The 19,207-nt window shown below is 43.3% G+C and overlaps 1 protein-coding gene across 1 annotated transcript in view; it reads right to left on the reverse strand.

Annotated features, from left to right (window-relative positions):
• The window catches only part of nmnat1 (nicotinamide nucleotide adenylyltransferase 1), a 48,372-nt gene that overhangs the window by 5,606 nt on the left and 23,559 nt on the right, over positions 1-19,207 (reverse strand). The window contains exons 6-7 of the mRNA XM_059655593.1: positions 8,947-9,043; positions 4,911-5,089 (exon numbers count right to left, since the gene is read on the reverse strand). Of these exons, the coding sequence (XP_059511576.1) occupies positions 4,911-5,089; positions 8,947-9,043 (276 nt within the window). The remainder of the gene's footprint in view (positions 1-4,910; positions 5,090-8,946; positions 9,044-19,207) is intronic.

The raw sequence follows: 19,207 nt of genomic DNA on the forward strand, positions 1-19,207 counted from the left end.
TCAAACCTGTTTCTACTGAAGCACACTGTTGTATTGTAGGGACATGGCAGTCAACTTGCGCACAGAATGCAAGAGCAGAAATGTGATAATGGCTGGTGAAATAACTTCACAGAAGCCAGTATCCCATCACCAAGTCACCCTTTACTTACACATGGACTCTGACCAGCCAGCTCAGTGCCAGTCGGAGAGAGCAAGAATTGCAGATGCTGGAGTCTGAGTCAACATGTTGACTCTCCTGCTCCTCCTATGCTGCTCTGACCTGCTGTGTTCCTCCAGCTCCACACTGTATTCACTCAGAGCCAGTCCTTAGAGTGAACAGAATCTCTGACAGAGATAATGGGAACTGCAGATGCTGGAGATTCCAAGATAATAAAATGTGAGGCTGGATGAACACAGCAGGCCAAGCAGCATCTCAGGAGCTCTCTGATGAAGGGTCTAGGCCCGAAACGTCAGCTTTTGTGCTCCTGAGATGCTGCTTGGCCTGCTGTGTTCATCCAGCCTCACATTTTATTATCTTAGAATCTCTGACAGGCTTGTTTGTATCTGGCAGACCCAGGATCTCTGAAGGGCCAAGATTAACAACCCCAATCAGGGAAACTGTATTCAATGAAATCCACCTGGCCAGCCTTGTTCCATTCACTACAAACAGGTAATCTAATTTCTTCGTAAAAGTAAAAAAAACGTGAAATCAGAACATCTCTTAATGTGGGCATTTCTGGAAGTGGAATGGCAGTGAATTAAACACTCAAATGAAAGCTAACTCCTCTGGATTCTCCAGTAATCTCTGCTTGGCTCTGATTTTGTGATGTTGATTGAGAGAGAGCTATTGGGGACAATAAGTCTCCCACTCTTCTTTGCAATAGTGCCGTGGGATCTTGTAGTGAGTAGGCAGGGCCTTGTTTCAATAACTCATCTGAAAAACAGGACCTCGAACAGTGCAGCTCAGACCTTCAAACCTAAATCTCTGGAGTGGGCTAGATCTACAAACCTCTTTTGCAACATTTCTGACTGACACACAAGCTGAAACCTGTGGTAGTTGGAGTGGATAAAGAGTAATGCAGTGAAGGGATGACGCCACTGTTTGGCAAGTCATTAAGGGGCTATTTCCTCTGGGCTATCACTGGGAAAATAAAGAGACAAAAATTTTTTTTTTGCACATATCTTTGAGAATGGAATGTTTTGTTACCAAAGCTGAAGCAGAGATTGTTGCAACATTTAACACAGAATAAGAAGCAATCAATGGAAAAGATAGCATTCCATCCCCCAAATCATCGCACACAGGTTGGAGGAGGGGCAGTAATTTATTTATGAGTAGTTTTGTGTTCCCTTAACGATGACAAATCATGAACACATTTTACATCATTTGCAATTTTTAATTCTAATGTGGAGGTGCTGGTGTTGGGCTGGAGTGGACAAAGTCAGAACTTACCTGACACTGGGTTTTAGTCCAACAAGTTTAGTGAAATCACAAGCTTTCAGAGCGCTGATGAAGGAAAATGCTCCAAAAGCTTGTGATTTCAAATACCTGGTGTCTTATCATTTCTGAATATTTTTATTCCGTTGATTTCAATGGAAATAAAATTGTGAGAATTTTAGGACAAAGAGTCTTTACAATGGGTCCTTTTCAAACTGGCAGGCAGTAACTAGTCGGGTAACACAGGGATCGGTGCTGGGGCCCCAGCTATTCACAATATATATAAGGATTTGGATGAGGGAACAAAACGTAACATCTCCAAATTTGCATATGATACCAAATTGTGTGGGAGGGTGAACTGTGCTGAGGATGTGGAGATCCTTCAGCATGATCTCGACAAGTTGGGTGATTGGGCAGATCAATGGCAGATGCGGCATAATTTGGATGAATGCGAGGTTATTCTCTTTGGAAGCGAAAATAAGAAAACTGATTACTACCTGAATGGCTGTAAATTGGGAGAGGGGAGTGCGCAGTGGGATCTGGGTGTCCTGGTGCACCAGTTGCTGAAGGTAAGCATGCAGGTGCAGCAGGCGGTAAAGAAGGCAAATGGTATGTTGGCCTTCATTGCGAGAGGCTTTGAATACAGGAGCAGGGATGTGTTGTTGCAGTTGTACAGGGCTTTGGTGAGGCCACACCTGGCATACTGTGTGCAGTTTTGGTGCCTATTCTGAGGAAGGGTGCTTAAGGGAGTTCAGCAAAAGTTTACCAGGCTGATTCCAGTGATGACGGGTCTGACCAATGAGGAGCGATTGACTAGGTTGGGACTATTTTTGCTAGACTTCAGATGAATGGGGAGGGGGTATCTCATAGACCCTTATAAAATTCTAACAGGACAGACAGAGGAGATGCAGGGGGCATGTTCCCGTTGGTGGGTGTGTCCAGAACCAGGGGGCACAGTCTGAGGATTCAGGGTAGACCATTTAGGATGGAGATGAGGAGATATTTCTTCATCCATCAAGTGGTGAGCCTGTGGAGTTCATTACCACAGGAAGTAGTTGATGCCAAAACTTCGAATGTAGTCAAGAGGCAACTAGATATAGCACTTGAGGTGAATGGGGTCAAAGGTTATGGGGAGAAAGCAGGACTCGGCTATTGAGATGGACGATCAGCCATGATCGTGAAGAATGGTGGGGCAGTCTCAAAGGGCTGAATGGCCTCCTGTTGCTCCTATCTTCAATGTTTATGCTTCTATGATTTGTTATTGCCCTCTTACACAGTCTCACAAAGTTTAGGTCCAACCAGGAACTGACAGACAAGCCTTTGGGACCAGTGTCAAATGTAAATAGCCTTTGTTTCAATTAATGCTGGTGATAAAACAATCCATTCTAATAGATTTGTGCAAAATATATCTCCTAACCTGCCTCTTTATTCTTCTACTGATAATCCATTAGAAATATAATTTAAATTAATTCATACATGGGTTGAGGTGTTTACTGGCTAGACTAGTATTTATTGCCCATCCCAAAGAACAATTAAAAGTCAATCTCCCCTTTTTTAGTAATATGCCAGATAACAGAAACAGTCCTTTATTCCTTAAAGGTTGAAGAATAATTAAAATGGTATGTTACAGATATAACTCAGACCCCCATTCTAAAATCAGTACACCCTGTTCTGTTTGCATTCCCAGAAAAGTTGTGTTGGATTAGACGTCACCTTGAGAATTGATCATGCTGCAGTTCAACCTTCCTCCTACTGGTGGTGCTGCAGCTCTTCCACAGGAGGCATTAAAGTAATTTCTCATGAAGGGTTGTTCTTTGAAATTCTTGTGGCACAGTGGTACTGTCCCTCCCTCTGAGTCAAAAGACTCGGGTTCAAGTCCCACCAACTCTAGGTTAAATCCCTGAACAGGATGATTGAAAATGTTTTAAATGGTGTTGTGCTACAATAGTTGAGCCAAGTTGGGTAATGCCCGATAGTCTGGGTTCAAGTCTTGGCTGTCCCAGAGGTGTGCCAACATGTTGATGAAAGCAATTTTAAATTGACCTTAATTTATAAACAAAGTTTCTGTTGTAGCTGTGACTGGAATAATGAGCACGTGTGTATTGTTAGCCAAGGCTTCAAGGGGTCAAGATTGTGTATTATTCTTCAAGTGAAACGTACAACACACAAAAATTTTATAGATTTTAAATTCTTAGTTTTATTTCTCTATGCAAACTTTAGCATCATAACTCTACCCCCCCCCATTGAATTTGCTGATGCTGCTCATGCATTGCAGAGTGCAATTACAAGATAAAAACCAAAAGAACCTCACAAACGCTGTAAGATCAGAAACAAAAGTAGAAATTGCTGGAAAAGCTGTGGGGAGAAATCAGAGTTAGCATTTCGGGTCGAGTGAACCTTCTTCAGAACAGTGTTCTGATGCTGCCTGGCCTGCTGAGGTTTTAGTGATTGCCTATGCAGCTTCCTTTGTAATTGTACTCAAAGGAAATTAAAACAGTAAGAGGTTGTCAAGAAGTTCATGCAGATGCAAGATCTTTATTTTCGGTGAGAAAAGGGAAGATCGCTCCTGTTATGAGCTAGCACCAATGATAATGGATCAAACTGTATTAATTGTGTTGTAGTATTTCTGCTGTGTGTTGAACTTGCATGTGATGACACAGCAAGGCTCATCACTGAATTATAGCGTGAGATTTGTGAATGGTGGAAAGATAAGTTTAAACAAAATCCTCAGTGTACCTGTTACGAATCATTCAGACCGAATGAGCTGAATTTTCATCTCTAATAACACTGAGCATACCCACATCAGGAGAACGAAAAGGAGTCAGTCTCCCTGACCTCAGCCCATACCTAACTCTTAGCAACCAAAACACAGCTGACTTTCTCCAGGTCAAAGATGTGACACTAGGAAATGGCCCTGCTCACACTACCCAAATCCAAGAGAGCTGGGCCTTGTATATTACAATGTAACTTTTCATGAAGTTACTGGAAATAATTTGCAGTGCCTGACACAGCTCAGTTCTCATTACAAACACTACTGCTGATCAAGACACATTGAAAGTACAAAAATCAGTCAATTTTCCATAGAAGATGGTTGCAGGGAGCTTGATGAACCTTTTCCATACTCCCATCCTCTCAGACATGGACAGAAAATTGAAACAAGATTTAAAGTTGTTTTCTCCAACTAATAGTCATTTCATTTTAGTTCTAAAGAACTGTCATACTGTAGTCAAAACACTAGCTCTGCTTTTCTCCCCACAGATGCTTCCAGACCTGCTGAGCTTCTCCAGCAATTTCTATTTTTGTTTCAGATCTCCAGCATCTGCAGTATTTTGCTTTGATATGCTCATTTGGCTCCCATTGGCACAGGTCCACAATCTCACCAACAAGCACTTTAGGACATAAGACCAAGGGCCCAGAGTAAGCTATGTAGCCTTTCAAACTTGCTCCACTATTCAGGAAAATTATGGCTATTATGATTATTCTGGTGATTTCTTACCTTACATTTACGATTGTCTAATCCTTTCGTATTTTCTTCAAATTCTTCTCCCACAATAAACTGGACTTCATAGTTTCTGAATGAGCTTATGGTTTTGATAGTGAAGAAATCTCCTTTCTGTTCAATAATCTTCTGAGGACTCAGCATTCTGGCAATTTTACGAGTTGCAAAGTCAATATCTACAGAGAGAACAAAAACTGTTAATTTTTTAAAATTTCTTTCATGGGTTCTAGAAGTAGCTTCAGGGACAGTATTCATTGCCAATATTGAACTTGGCCATTTCAGAGGCTGGTTAAGAGTCAACCACATAGTTGTGTATCTGGGGTCATGTGTAGGCCAGACTGGGTAAGGATAGATTTCCTTAGTGAACCAGAGTGCCCTTTACAACAATTAACAATAGTGTCATGGTTGCCATTACTGGGACTTCCTTAGTTGAAATGTTAACTTAATGATTGTATTTAAACTTCACCAGCTGTTATGGTGGGATTTAAACTCATTTCCTCCCCACCATCTGGACCACCAGCCCGTCCTGTAGATCACTCATTCAATGATCATTGCCTCCTGTACATTTTGCATCAAATTGGCCTCCTTTTTAAACTGGGGAAGCAAATCAAATTCTGATTCCCCACATTCCAAAGATTTTCAAAAACTATACCTGTACGAATGGCAGGAAGGAGGGTGTGATGCCTACTACAGCCTAATAGTCAGAAAACACTGACCCAATCGCACAGAGGTAAATAGAAAGTTACCACAGGAAAAGCCATACCAGGAAGGCAGCAATGTCAGAAAACTGAAGATACAAATAAACAAGACTGCACGCCTCTTGGCATTTGAAGAGCAATGGATAACACAAGTACATCACGTGGCAATAAAAGTTAATAACCTCACAAGAAAACATTTTGTCAAGGATCTCCTATTTTCACAGAACAAGATGGTATAGTGGAGATATGATACCTCTGCCATAACTATCCAATTAATCTATTTCTCCTCCTCCAGTAGGATTTTTTTCTCCTTTCAATGGTTTCTCCAATTTCCCTTACCATCAAATCTGCTTTTCTTTGTTCTTTCAAGCACCAAATTGTAGATTATGACAACCTACTGTGCAAAGTATCATGCCATCGTATTGTCTCTGGTAACTTTTTTACTTCCCTTTCGAGCCTTTAATCTACATTATATGGGACTAGCACAATTGATCAAAATCATTAACCACCATTTTACTGGGTTGGGCAGATAGCCATCCTGCCACCTCTCTCTACAGTTATTGAGACTGGGGAGCATGTCAGGCTTGCTCACACTCCCAACAACATCCTGGAGTGAGACTACAATCTGCAGTTTCTGGGTAAGAAGCAGGAGAGGGATTAACTGGGCTAGTTTCAGGTCCTCATTGCTGGCTCTTTTATGACTTACCTTTAATCTGTATTACCTGGTCACCAATTTTTCTACAACAGGCAACTCTTTCTTCTTATATTTTCTACAAAAGCTATTCACAATTTTCATGGTCTCTATGAAATATAATTTTTTCTCTAAGAAGAATAATCTCATCTTTTTAGGACTCCCCAGTTGATGTGACTCACCCCATGTACCATCATCCGAAGGTCTGTCACACCTAGAATTCTTAATGCTGGGCAAGCCCAGTGCCACAAACAAGGCTGAAGCATCTTCAGCCATGGTGCCCAATGAATGGCCCATCTGGGCCACCATCTGACCTCACAGATGCCAGTTTTCAGAAAATTTGATTCACGCCCATATGACATCAATGAACGACTGAAGCTCCTGGATACTGGGCCATGACAGCACTCTGGCAACAACTCCGCTTAAGACTTCTGCTCCAGAACTGGCCACAGCCCTGACCAAGCTGTCCCAGCGCAGTTACAATATTATCGTCTGCTGACAATGTGGAAAATTATCCTGGTATGTTCAGTAAACAAAAGGAGGGATAAATCTGGCCAACTACCATCCTAACAGTTTATGCTCGATCGTCAATAAAATGATGGAAGATGTCACCAACAAGATGACTGAGCAGGACCTGCTTAGCAATAATCTGCTGATGAAATCTGCCAGCTTCTGACCACGTTACAACCTTTGTCTAAACATTGACCTAAGAGCTGAATCCAATAGAGAAAGTGGGAGCAATTGCCTTTGACATAAATACATTATTTCACCTAATGAGACATTAAGCAGTCCTCACACACCGGGTAGAATAGGAATCACCGTAAAACTCTCCCCTGTTTGGAGTCGTACCTAGCACAAATATAGATGGTTGTTGTGTCAGCTCCAGGTCATCTCTGCAGGAGTTCCTCGGGGTAGTGTTCTCGGTCCAACCAACTTCAGCTGCTTCATCGATGACCTTCCCTCCATCATAAGCTCAGAAGTGGGGATGTTCGCTGATGGTTGTACTTTGTTCAGTAATATTTGTGACTCCTCAGGGACTGAAGCAGAATGTGTCCAAATGCAGCAAGTCAGGAACAACATCCAGGTTTGGGCTCATAAGTGGCATGTAGTATTGGTGCCATTCTCCCATGAGTAACTCATCCCCTGACTCCCCAAAGTCTGTCCACCATCTACAAGGCACAAGTCAGGAGTGTGATGGAATACTCCCCACTTGTCTGGATGGATGCAGCTCCAGCAACACTCAAGGAGCTTGACACCATCCAGGACAAAGCTTGATTGACACCACGTCCAATACACTGAAAATTTACTCCACTACCAATGCGCAGTGGTAGCAGTGTATGCTGTTTACAACAGGCACTGTTGCAATTCACCAATGCCTTTTAGGCAGCACCATCTAGAAGGACAGGGGCAGCAGATACATGAGAAGTTCTCCTCCAAATTACTCACCATCCTGACTTGAACATATATCACCGTTCTTTCAGTGTGGGTTGGGTCACCGTCCAGGGAACTCCCTCCCTGTTAGCATTGCGCACGTACCTGAAACCTGGGAACTGCAGTGGTTCAAAAAAGGGGCTGCTCATCTCCTTCTGCAGCGCAATTAGGGGTGAGCAATAAGTGTTGGCCCTGCCGGTGATCCGCAAATTAATGTAATAATTAGATTTCTGCGTAATCGACATACCTGGGGCAGAACAAATGGAAAGAAAAACAAAGTTGCTGGAAAAGCTCAGCAGGTCTGGCAGCACCTGTGAAGGAGAAAACACAGAGTTAACGTTTCAGGTCCGGTGACCCTTCCTCAGAACTGATGGTGGCTGGGAAAACATCAGTTTATATGCAGAAAATAGGGAGGTGGGTGGGGGGGGGGAGGGAGTAAACAATAGGATACGGCCCAAAGAGAGAGAAAGACAGTTGGACAGACAAAGGAGTTGCTAACGATCAGGCTGTGAGCGTAAATAGTTGTTAATGGGGGCAGTTAGTGACTAACAACAGGGGGTGTGTAGTGGCAGACTATGTGTTAACAAGGCCTGGTGTGTGGGATGGGGGGTTGGGACAATGGGAGAGTTTAGGCCCTAAAATTGTTGAACTTTTTATTGAGTCCGGAGGGTTGTAGGGTCCCCAAGTGGAAAGTGAGGTGTTGTTCCTCCAGCTTGCGTTGGGCTTCACTGGAACACTGCAGCAAGCCAGAGATGTTGGCCAGGGAGCAGGGTGGTATGTTAAAGTGGCAGGCAACAGGTAGTTCAGAGTCAGTCCAACAAGGCTGCAAACGGAAACACTTTCAAAATGATTATTCAGAGGAAGGCTCACCGGACCCGAGACGTTAACTCTGAGCTTTTCCAGCAACTTTGTTTTTGTTCAAAATTATTATTATCCATTTGCTTGAGCTCACAGCCAAAATAAGGACGTTAATTGCTCTTTAAAATTCTTACTGCGAATTCTCTTTAGCAGATTAGTTGAAACACCCCAATTTCATTATTAGTTACAATGCTCCTCTTTGTAAGATAACAGGCACCAGAAAAAATTAACAAACCTCCGAACCCTCATTTCCAGACAAAAACAAAGACATTTATATCTCCTGTTGAGAAGAAATGTTACCAAACTCTGCGGAAAGTTGCGTCAGAATTCTACATTGAAACATTTTCACACTCACCCAATGCTTGCATATAAGACTCGAAGTTTTCATTGCTGATAATGTTCCAGGTGCCATTGAAATCAGTCGACATTGTAAAAAGAATCGAAAGGTACAATCAGCACAGGTTGAAATGGAGAAGTAAAATTGGTGGGAGGCCAGTAGCTGCGAACCTGCAAACGCTGTTGAGCAAATGCAGCAAACAAACTGGAAATGAACACAGGTTTGACCTATGGACATAAAAATTGCCAACTAGGCTGGAAGTAAAGGTTACTGTGGGCAGGTTTTCAGACACAGAATTTCTCTCAGCAAGTATTGAAGGACAGTTAATAAAGAATTATTAAAAGCAGGTTCTGTCTTTTTTTTCCCCCTGGAATCCCTACAGTGTGGAAACAGACCCTTCAGCCCAACAAGTCCACACCAATCCTCAGAGAATCCCACCCATTCACCAAATACACCTAATCTCCACATCCCTGATCACTGTGGGGCAATTTAACATGGCCAATCCACCCAGCCTGCACATCATTGGGCTGTGGGAGGAAACCCATGCAGACACAGGGAGAACGTGCAAACTCCACATGAACAGTTGCCTGATTGGGAATTGAACCCAGACCCCTGGTGCTGTGAGGCTGACAGTGCTAGCCACAGAGCCACCTTGCCACCCCCAAAAATTGCCACAGTGGGATTTGAACTTATGGCCCACGGTTAACAAGGCCAGTGCTCTAACTACTGAACTACAGACCCAGCACTTACATAAAAGGGGTAAATACACATGATACAGGGGACGTGATAACTTCGTGGAAGTATTACTAGATTGTGAATCCAGAGACCCATGTAAGATTCCAGAAACCTGGGTTCAATCCCACCAAGACAGGCAGCAGACAGGAAATAAACTGCCAACCTTACCTGGATAACAAAGCGTGAAGCTGAATGAACACAGCAGGCCAAGCAGCATCTCAGCAGCACAAAAGGTGATGTTTCGGGCCTACGCCCTTCTTAGATGAAGGGTCTAGGCCTGAAACATCAGCTTTTGTGCTCCTGAGATGCTGCTTGGCCTGCTGTGTTCATCCAGCTTCAAACTTTGTTTTCTTGGATTCTCCAGCATCTGCAGTTCCCATTATCTCTGCCATCCTTACCTGGCCTGGTCTACATGTGACTCCAGACCCATAGCAATGTAGTTGATTCTTAAATGCCCTCTGGGCAATTAGGGATGGGCAGTAAATGCTGCCTGGTCAGCGATGTGCTCATTATGTGAATGAATTTTGAGGTCACTGAATAGCAAACAGGGAATGGACTGACTGCAACATACGATGTTGAATCTGGTTTCTCAAAAGTGGCTTGCTTGAAAGGGTCAGGCAGTTTGTAAAGTGCCATCTGGCTGCATTACAAAAATATGGTAAACTCGTGCAGCCAAACCTGGAAATTTTGCTTTGCAGCAAATGGGTTCGAGGAGCAGGTTACAGAGTTGGGAAAGGTGTTGTTCGGCTACAAATAATTATCTGTCAACGAACACAGAACTGATGCACGAGATGAGGCTTATGGGCAGCGAGGAGAATTGGAACCATGAAGTCTGGATGTGATAAAGTTCAGGGTTTCTGCATTTGTTGGATTGTGAGAGAGGCTGCGATATGGAATGTTCTGGGGACCCAGGTCTGTATCCTGCTATGGCAGGTGGTGGAATTTGAATTCAATAAAAACAATCTGGATCCATTGCTGATTGTCAGAAAGACCCCACCTGGCTCACAAATGCCCTTTAGGGAAGGAAACTTTACCTGGACTGGCCTACATGTGACTCCAGACCCACAGCAATGTGGTTGAATATTAACTACCCTCTGGACAATTAGGGACGGGCGATAAATGTTAGTCAGGCCAGTGATGACTACATCCATGAATGAATTAAACAAAAAAGGGCAATGTCTTATTCTCCTTCATTTTTTAACCACCTCATTTCTCTTATTTGAGGGCATGGGAACCCCCATTATGTATCGCCCAGTACTATTTGTGGGTTCATTCACAGTGAATGAGAAGAACATGGGGGTGCTTAGCTTTTCCGAGGGCCAGGTTTTCTGCATCCTGATTACAAAAGTAAAAGCATTAGCCTGTGCATTCAACTCTTGTTCTTCTTAGGTTTTGTTAACGCTCTTTCTGCTTGCGTTCGCTTAGCAGAAGCGTGGCACGTTTTATCATGGGGAGTGCCTGATGCAGGGATGGCCATCCTTTAAGAGAAATATCTGAAGTAGATTGCTGGGGTGTGGGCAATGGAGCATTTTGGGATCACTCTAGCAAAGAATTGGCTCAGACATGATGATGAGAATTTCCTCCTTTTGTGTCTGTAAAACACGCGGTTAAAAATGATGTGGCAACAGCGCAGTCCCATAATTGTGTTCTTTAACTTTTCATTAGCTCTTTATTAATCAGAGGGTGAAGATGAAATGAAATTGTTGACTACCCTTCCCAAATGTCAGTTTGTTGAAACAGTTAGTGAGATAGAACCATAGTGTCATAGAGTCATACAGCACAGAAACAGACGCTTCGGTACAATCCATCCACACTAACTGTAATCCCAAATCAAACTAGTCCCACCTACCTGTGCTTGGCCCATGTCCCTGCAAACATTTCTTATTCACGTACTTATCTCAATATCTTTTAAATGTTGTAATTGTACCTGCATCCAACAGTGCCCTTCCTCTGGAAGTTCATTCCACACACGCACCACTCTCTGTGTAAAAAATAAATTGCCCCTCATGTCTTTTCCGGATCTTTCTCCTCTTGCCTTAAAAATGTGTTCACTGGTTTTGAAATCCACTAACACAGGGAAAATACACATGCCATACGCCTTATCTAAACCTTTCGTTACTTTATAAACCTCTCCCGTCAACCTCCTATGCTCCAGTGAAAAAAGTACCAGCGTCACCTTCTCACTCATTCCCAACAACATCCTGGTAAATCTCTTCTGAGCCCTCTCCAGCTTCATCATATCGTTATTTGCACAACAGTGCACAATTACACAATGAGCTGGAGATTAGGAGCTGGCAGAAAGTGTAAGGCTGGACTGTTTGTTCTTTGATAACTGGAATTGACCAGGTTGAGAGTGATTATCTCTGTGATTGCAAACTTTCTCAATCTGCTGTTTTGGCTACAAAGCTGAAAAGTTGGATTTGGAATTTCTGATGATGTTGAGAAAAGCTGCTATCAGTTTCAGCACAGGTTTAACAGGATCCAAAAAAATTAGAACTTGCTGGAAAAGCTCAGCAGGTCTGGCAGCATCTGTGGAGAGACATCAGAGTTAACATTTTGAGTCCAGTGAGCCTTCTTCAAATCTTTCTGTTTTTGTTTCTGTTTCTGATTTCCAACATCCACAGTTCTTCCTTTTGTTTTGTTTAACATAATCACATCGAGTTCGGTCTGGTCCAGCAATGTTTCCCAGGAAGTAACAGAGTCGTGGAAACCAGCAGGGCGCAGTATCAGTATCCCAACAATGCCAAGGAAGCAGAGTCTCCAATGGGTGATATATTGAAACCAGTGGGGCTATGGCTTTCTGACCCACACTCGCAGCTTGTGAGCTGTCTACACAGATACAACAAATGAGAAAACTGGACTAGTGACCAATAATGTGTTGCATAAATCTCTAAATTGGGAAAGCAAGGACTACACCTCTTCACCAAGTAAACTTTGAGACCTGCATGTCTATCACACAATATCTTCTGAAAAGCCGATCACAACTGCAAGGTTATACACACATATACCTTTGACCCTGTGTCGATTACGCCTCTTCTCCAATTCCCTTGCTGCAATACTGCACCTCACCTCCAACAAATTATCCACAGGCACAGAGACATTAAACCAGCTGGAAGGCTGCTCAATCTCTGCTGCCCTCAAGCAGAAACCAAAAGCTCTCTAACCTCCAGTCACAAAGCTTCAGTTTGTAGTTTGCACTCACTTAGAAACTAAGCTCTAGATCAGCGTGTACTCCTTTTCCAAAGCCTCTGAAAAAAAACAGACCTTTCACTAAACATGTGGAAGCTCCCACACCACACTAAGATCAACAGTAAGATCATGGAATTAGAACCTCTGGAGTGTCGAAGCAGGCCATTTGGCCCATTGAGTCCACACTATCTCTCTGAAGAGTATCCCACCTAGAACCTCCAACTCCTCACCCTATCCCTGTAACCCTGCATTTCCCGTGCCACACCCCCCAGCCTGCACAGCTTTGCACTATGGAAGTGTTGCTGATTTCCCACATACTGCATTTTACTAGGAAGGGTTTTCCTGCCATTGAGAACCTTACTCACTACAAACAATAAACTATTCACAACCTTACCCACTCTGCACCAAAATCAGATTTGTCACTTTTGCTCTCTCTTCCTAACAAACTACTCACTCATTCTCCAGGCCTGGTTCCTGAGCAGTCGAGCCTACATCATTTTTTGAAACCTACCGTCACCCCTTAGAGCTCCGCCTCTGGATTCAGCTCTTACATAGGGTGGGCTCACTTCCCATGTCTTGACAGTGTCAACAGCCAATATTCCAACTGCATGTTGTTGCTATTCAAATCACTAGTAGGTGGGATAAGGTTCATGGGGGAACTTCATAAAATCAATCTGGACATGGAATGCTGCAGCTGGGGTCTGCTGTAACAGTGGAAACCAGGTGTGATTCCTACAGAGATAACAAGGCGTACAGGTGAATGAACACAGCAGGCCAAGCAGCATCAGAGGAGCAGGAAGGCTGACGTTTAGGACTCTCCTTCAGACCCAAAGCATCAGCCTTCCTGCTCCTCTGATGCTGCTTGGCCTGCTGTGTTCATCCAGCTCCACACCGTGTTATCTCGGATTCTCCAGCATCGGCAGTTCCTACTGTCTCTGATTCCTACAGAGCTTGCTTTGTTGTTGCCCCGCTTTCCTGCTCATATCTCTGGTGAACTTTGCCGCACTGTATCTCAATGGGATAATATTTTCATTGGCCTTGTTAACGCACTTGGTTTTCTTTACTCATTCAGGGGTTGTGGGTGTCACTGGCTGGAGCACCATTTATTGCCCATCCCTAGGTTCCCCTGACGAGGTGGCAGCAAGCCACCTTCTCGAGCCGCTGCATGTCGACTCTTCACTGGGATACATGGGGCTGCCTCTTCTCGTTAGTCACTAACTTCCAACCCTCCACATGCCAGGATGTTTCAGAGCAGGAGGCTTGTTCCATCAATGTGACTCAGTGAGACAGTAAGGAAGCCGCAAAAATTAGGAAGGGCAAACACTAAACAGAAATGTTTTTTCCTCTCAGCTCGTAAGGAGCCTTTAAGATATTAGTTTGAGGTAATCAATCCTATTTCTGCTGTCAAGCAAATGTAATAAACAGTTAAATAATAAGACATCTGTAATTAAGTGAAGCTGTTAATTTTACTTGCCTTTTGCAAGAAAGAAAGTAGTGAATAATAAAGTTGCCAGTCGCACTTTCTCATTTGGGAAAGATGATTGGTGATGGTTTAACCTGACTATTTCTATGCCTCGGGCAAGGGAAATGGTTGAGAATTGAAGCCATGCTGTTAGCATCATTTTGCATTGCAGCCAACTGAGCTGACCAACCCTCTAATAAATAGCGCTGCCCATGACACTCAATTTAATGTTTCTCATCTGTTGGTTCTTTCTATTTACTCACAATCCATGATGATTATTTAGAATTAGAATTAGATTTATTGTCATGCATACTCGAGTACAAAAGTACAGTGAAAAGTGTATAGTGTTTAGCACCATCATAAGTACAAAGTACCTGTTCTCTTGACTAATGTAGATTTCCAATGGCACAGAATAGGGCCTTCCAACATGGTGAGTCTATGCTAGCTTTCTGTAGAGCAATCCAGGCATCCCAATCCCCTGTTCTATCCTCATGGCCCACAAGAACTGTGTAATTTGAGTCAATGTTCAGAAAATCTTTCCCAGAAATGACTGGGACAAAGCCAACTCAATCGGAGGTTCATTGGGTTCCTAAACTATTGGTCAAATCCAATCTTAACTAATCCAACAAATCAGCTGTACGTCATCTGAATGGCTTGGTGTCCTCTCCTGACAAATCCCCAGCAAAGGCTAAATGGCTAATGTAACTATTCCGTCAAAATTAGGCTGAAGATTTTTTTTGTCAATGGCACTAAAGAGTCATAGAGACGTACAGCACAGAAACAGACCCTTCGGTCCAACTCATCCATACTGACCAGTTATTCTAAATTAATCCAGTCCCACTTGCCAGCATTTGGCCCATATCTCTCCAAAGCCTTCCTATTCATGTACCCATCCAGACGCCTTTTAAATGTTGTAATTGTACCAGCCTCCATCACTTCCTCTGGCAGCTCATTCCATACACTCACCACCCTCTGTATGAAGGAACTGCCCCTTAGGTTCCTTTTAAATATTTCCACTCTCACCTTAAACCAATGCCCTCTAGTTTTGGACTCCCCTCCCCTGGACAATAAAAGACTTTGACTATTCACCTTATTCATGCCCCTCGTGATGTTATCAACTTCTATAAATTCTTTGTTTAAATGTTATCTTTTTGCTACAGATTTAAATGAGGCCATAACAAATGTCTTGTTCTTTATTTCTGAGGAATTTTGAACAAATGAGTTTGGTGGAGAAACATGTGAGCCTGAAGTTGTTGGTGCATCAAATTGCAACAGTAATTTCCAGGTTTACATTTGTTAGTTCTCACTCATGTTGAAACATGTCAGACACCCACAGTAAATAAATCCTGCAGCCCCTATATATAGATTTAGATAACATTCATTAGGGTGAAATGGGTCTTTGGCAGAAGTACAAATCGGGCAGTGAATGAATCTGTGATCTACCAGTAAGAGTAAATCTGAAAGAATATACAAGGTGCCACTTCTGTTTATTAATTATTTGGGGCTACACTTTAAGTTTCATCCCTGACATTCCTATTATAGTCTTGCACCCAGTTGAGGTTTCAGTGTCTGGAGAAGTGCCTAACATTAGGTTTCAGGAACCCTCATTAATTGAAGCTGCTAGATTGGCTAAATATGCATTTGGATCTGCAAATTCCGGCTGATCTTGCATTATTTTGCAAATGCCACACATCGACAGAGCTGCTGATTAATGACAACTCAAAACGATGAGTCATGAATGTCAGGGATTAATGTCTATAGACTAGCCAATACTCTGATTCAGTTCTACTGTGTGACAGGTTTAGCTTGTTTACAGGCCAGTCTTAAAAGGTCACTGTCCTTCCAGAAGGGTAATTGGAGACTTATCTTCAAAATCCTCTAAAAAGAATTCACACAACCATTTCAGTCTCAACGTTTCTTCAATGTTTCTTTTCAGTGTCAGCTCCCCACTCAACCACCTTAAATTATTAAGAATGTGATAAATTGCTGGCATATTTAATTACAGAAACAATTTAGTTTAAATCATTAATCAAATTAGACAGGAACTGTTAATAAGTGCAGGTAGGGAAGGGGAATGAAGAGTGAACTGTTCACTACAAGTTTGGCAAGCTCTGAAGAGATGTTTCACTGCACTCATTTCAGAGGTATAGAACATAGACATAGAACACAGAACAGTACAGCACAGAACAGGCCCTTCAGCCCACAATGTTGTGCTGACCATTGATCCTCATGTATGCACCCTCAAATTTCTGTGACCATATGCATGTCCAGCAGTCTCTTAAATGACCCCAATGACCTTGCTTCCACAACTGCTGCTGGCAACGCATTCCATGCTCTCACAACTCTGTGTAAAGAATCCACCTCTGACATCCCCTCTATACTTTCCTACAACCAGCTTAAAACTATGACTCCTCGTGCTAGCCATTTCTGCCCTGGGAAATAGTCTCTGGCTAGCAACTCTATCTGTGCCTCTCATTATCTTGTATACCTCAGTTAGGTCCCCTCTCCTCCTCCTTTTCTCCAATGAAAAGAGTCCGAGCTCAGTCAACCTCTCTTCATAAGATAAGCCCTCCAGTCCAGGCAGCATCCTGGTAAACCTCATCTGAACCCTCTCCAAAGCATCCACATCTTTCCTATAATAGGGCGACCAGAACTGGACGCAGTATTCCAAGTGCGGTCTAACCAAAGTTTTATAGAGCTGCAACAAGATCTCACGACTCTTAAACTCAATCCCCCTGTTAATGAAAGCCAAAACACCATATGCTTTCTTAACAACCCTGTCCACTTGGGTGGCCATTTTAAGGGATCTATGTATCTGCACACCAAGATCCCTCTGTTCCTCCACGCTGCCAAGAATCCTATCCTTAATCCTGTACTCAGCTTTCAAATTCGACCTTCCAAAATGCATCACCTCGCATTTATCCAGGTTGAACTCCATCTGCCACCTCTCAGCCCATCTCTGCATCCTGTCAATGTCCCGCTGCAGCCTACAACAGCCCTCTACACTGTCAACGACACCTCCAACCTTCGTGTCGTCTGCAAACTTGCTGACCCATCCTTCAATCCCCTCATCCAAGTCATTAATAAAAATTACAAACAGTAGAGGCCCAAGGACAGAGCCCTGTGGAACCCCACTCACCACTGACTTCCAGGCAGAATATTTTCCTTCTACTACCACTCGCTGTCTTCTGTTGGCCAGCCAATTCTGTATCCAGACAGCTAAGTTCCCCTGTATCCCATTCCTCCTGACCCTCTGAATGCGCCTACCACGGGGAACCTTATCAAATGCCTTGCTGAAGTCCATATACACCACATCCACAGCTTGACCCTCGTCAACTTTTCTAGTCATATCCTCAAAGAACTCGATAAGGTTTGTGAGGCATGACCTGCCCCTCACAAAGCCGTGTTGACTGCATTTAATCAAGCCATGCTCTTACAGATGGTCATAAATCCTATCCCTCAGAATCCTTTCTAACACCTTGCAGACGACAGGCGTGAGACTTACTGGTCACTAATTGCCGGGGATTTCCCTATTTCCTTTCTTGAAGAGAGGAATTACATTTGCCTCTCTCCAGTCCTCAGGTACGACTCCAGTGGAGAGCAAGGATGCAAAGATCTTTGCAAGTGGCGAAGCAATTGCATTTCTCGCTTCCCAAAGCAGCCGAGGACAAATCTGGTCTGGGTCTGGCGACTTGTCAATCTTAATGTTTGACAAAATTTTCAGCACATCAGCTTCCTCTATCTCTATCCATTCCAGCATGCACACCTGCTCTTCAAAGGTTTCATTCACTACAAAGTTCATTTCTTTCGTAAAGACAGAAGCAAAAAACTCATTTAGGGCTTCCCCTACCTCCTCAGACTCCACACACAAGTTCCCTATGCTATCCCTGATCGGCCCTACTCTTTCTTTAACCATTCTCTTATTCCTCACATAAGTGTAAAATGCCTTTGTGTTCTCCCTAATCCGTTCTGCCAAGCCTTTCTCGTGCCCCCTCCTGGCTCTCCTCAGACCATTTTTGAGCTCTTTCCTTGCCTGCCTGTAATCCTCTAGAGCTGAGCTTGACCCTAGCTTCCTCCACCTTATGTAAGCTACCTTCTTTCTTTTGACGAGAAGCTCCACCGCTCTCGTCATCCAAGGTTCCTTTATCTTACCCCTTCTTGCCTGTATCAGAGGGACATATTTATTCATCACTCGCAACAACTGTTCCTTAAACAGTCTCCACATGTCTCTCGTGCCTTTACCATGGAACAATTGCTCCCAGTCCATGCTTCCTAACTAGGTATAGAAACAAGGCAGAACAATCAAACTGCTATCTTGGATTCTCCAGCATCTGCAGTTCCCATTATCTCTGAGAACAATCAAACAGTTGCAGCTCACTCTGAGAATGTAGATCAAATCTTTATCAGACTGCAGCCCTCCCCTCACCTCTTGATACATTTCTATCTCGGCATTTTGATCTGATTCTCTTCTAAATGACCATAAGGGCAAGACACATGGGAACAAAGTTGGCTATTCAGCCCATCGCAGCTGCTGTGCCATTCAATGAGATCATGGCTGATCTGATAGCCACCCCCACTTTCCCATAACTTTTCTTGATCAAAAACCTTTCTATTTCAGCCTCGAATGTCCTGAATGTTGCAGCCTCAGGGAATTTCCGCAATGCTCCAAAGGAGTTGGTAAATATTAGAATAGCAGGACTTAGTTTGAATTCTGCCTTCCTCAAATTTAAAATAAAGCATGCTCCTACATATGGCCATAAGACATGGGAGTAGAATTAGGCCATTTTACCCATCAAGTCTGCTCCACTGTTTGATCACAGCTGATGTTTCTCGAACTCATTCTCCTGTCCTTTCCCTATAACCCTTGAACTCCTTACTAATCAAGAGCCTATC

This window comes from Stegostoma tigrinum, chromosome 28 (assembly GCF_030684315.1).
Source record: "Stegostoma tigrinum isolate sSteTig4 chromosome 28, sSteTig4.hap1, whole genome shotgun sequence".
Classification (NCBI taxonomy): Eukaryota; Metazoa; Chordata; class Chondrichthyes; order Orectolobiformes; family Stegostomatidae; genus Stegostoma; species Stegostoma tigrinum.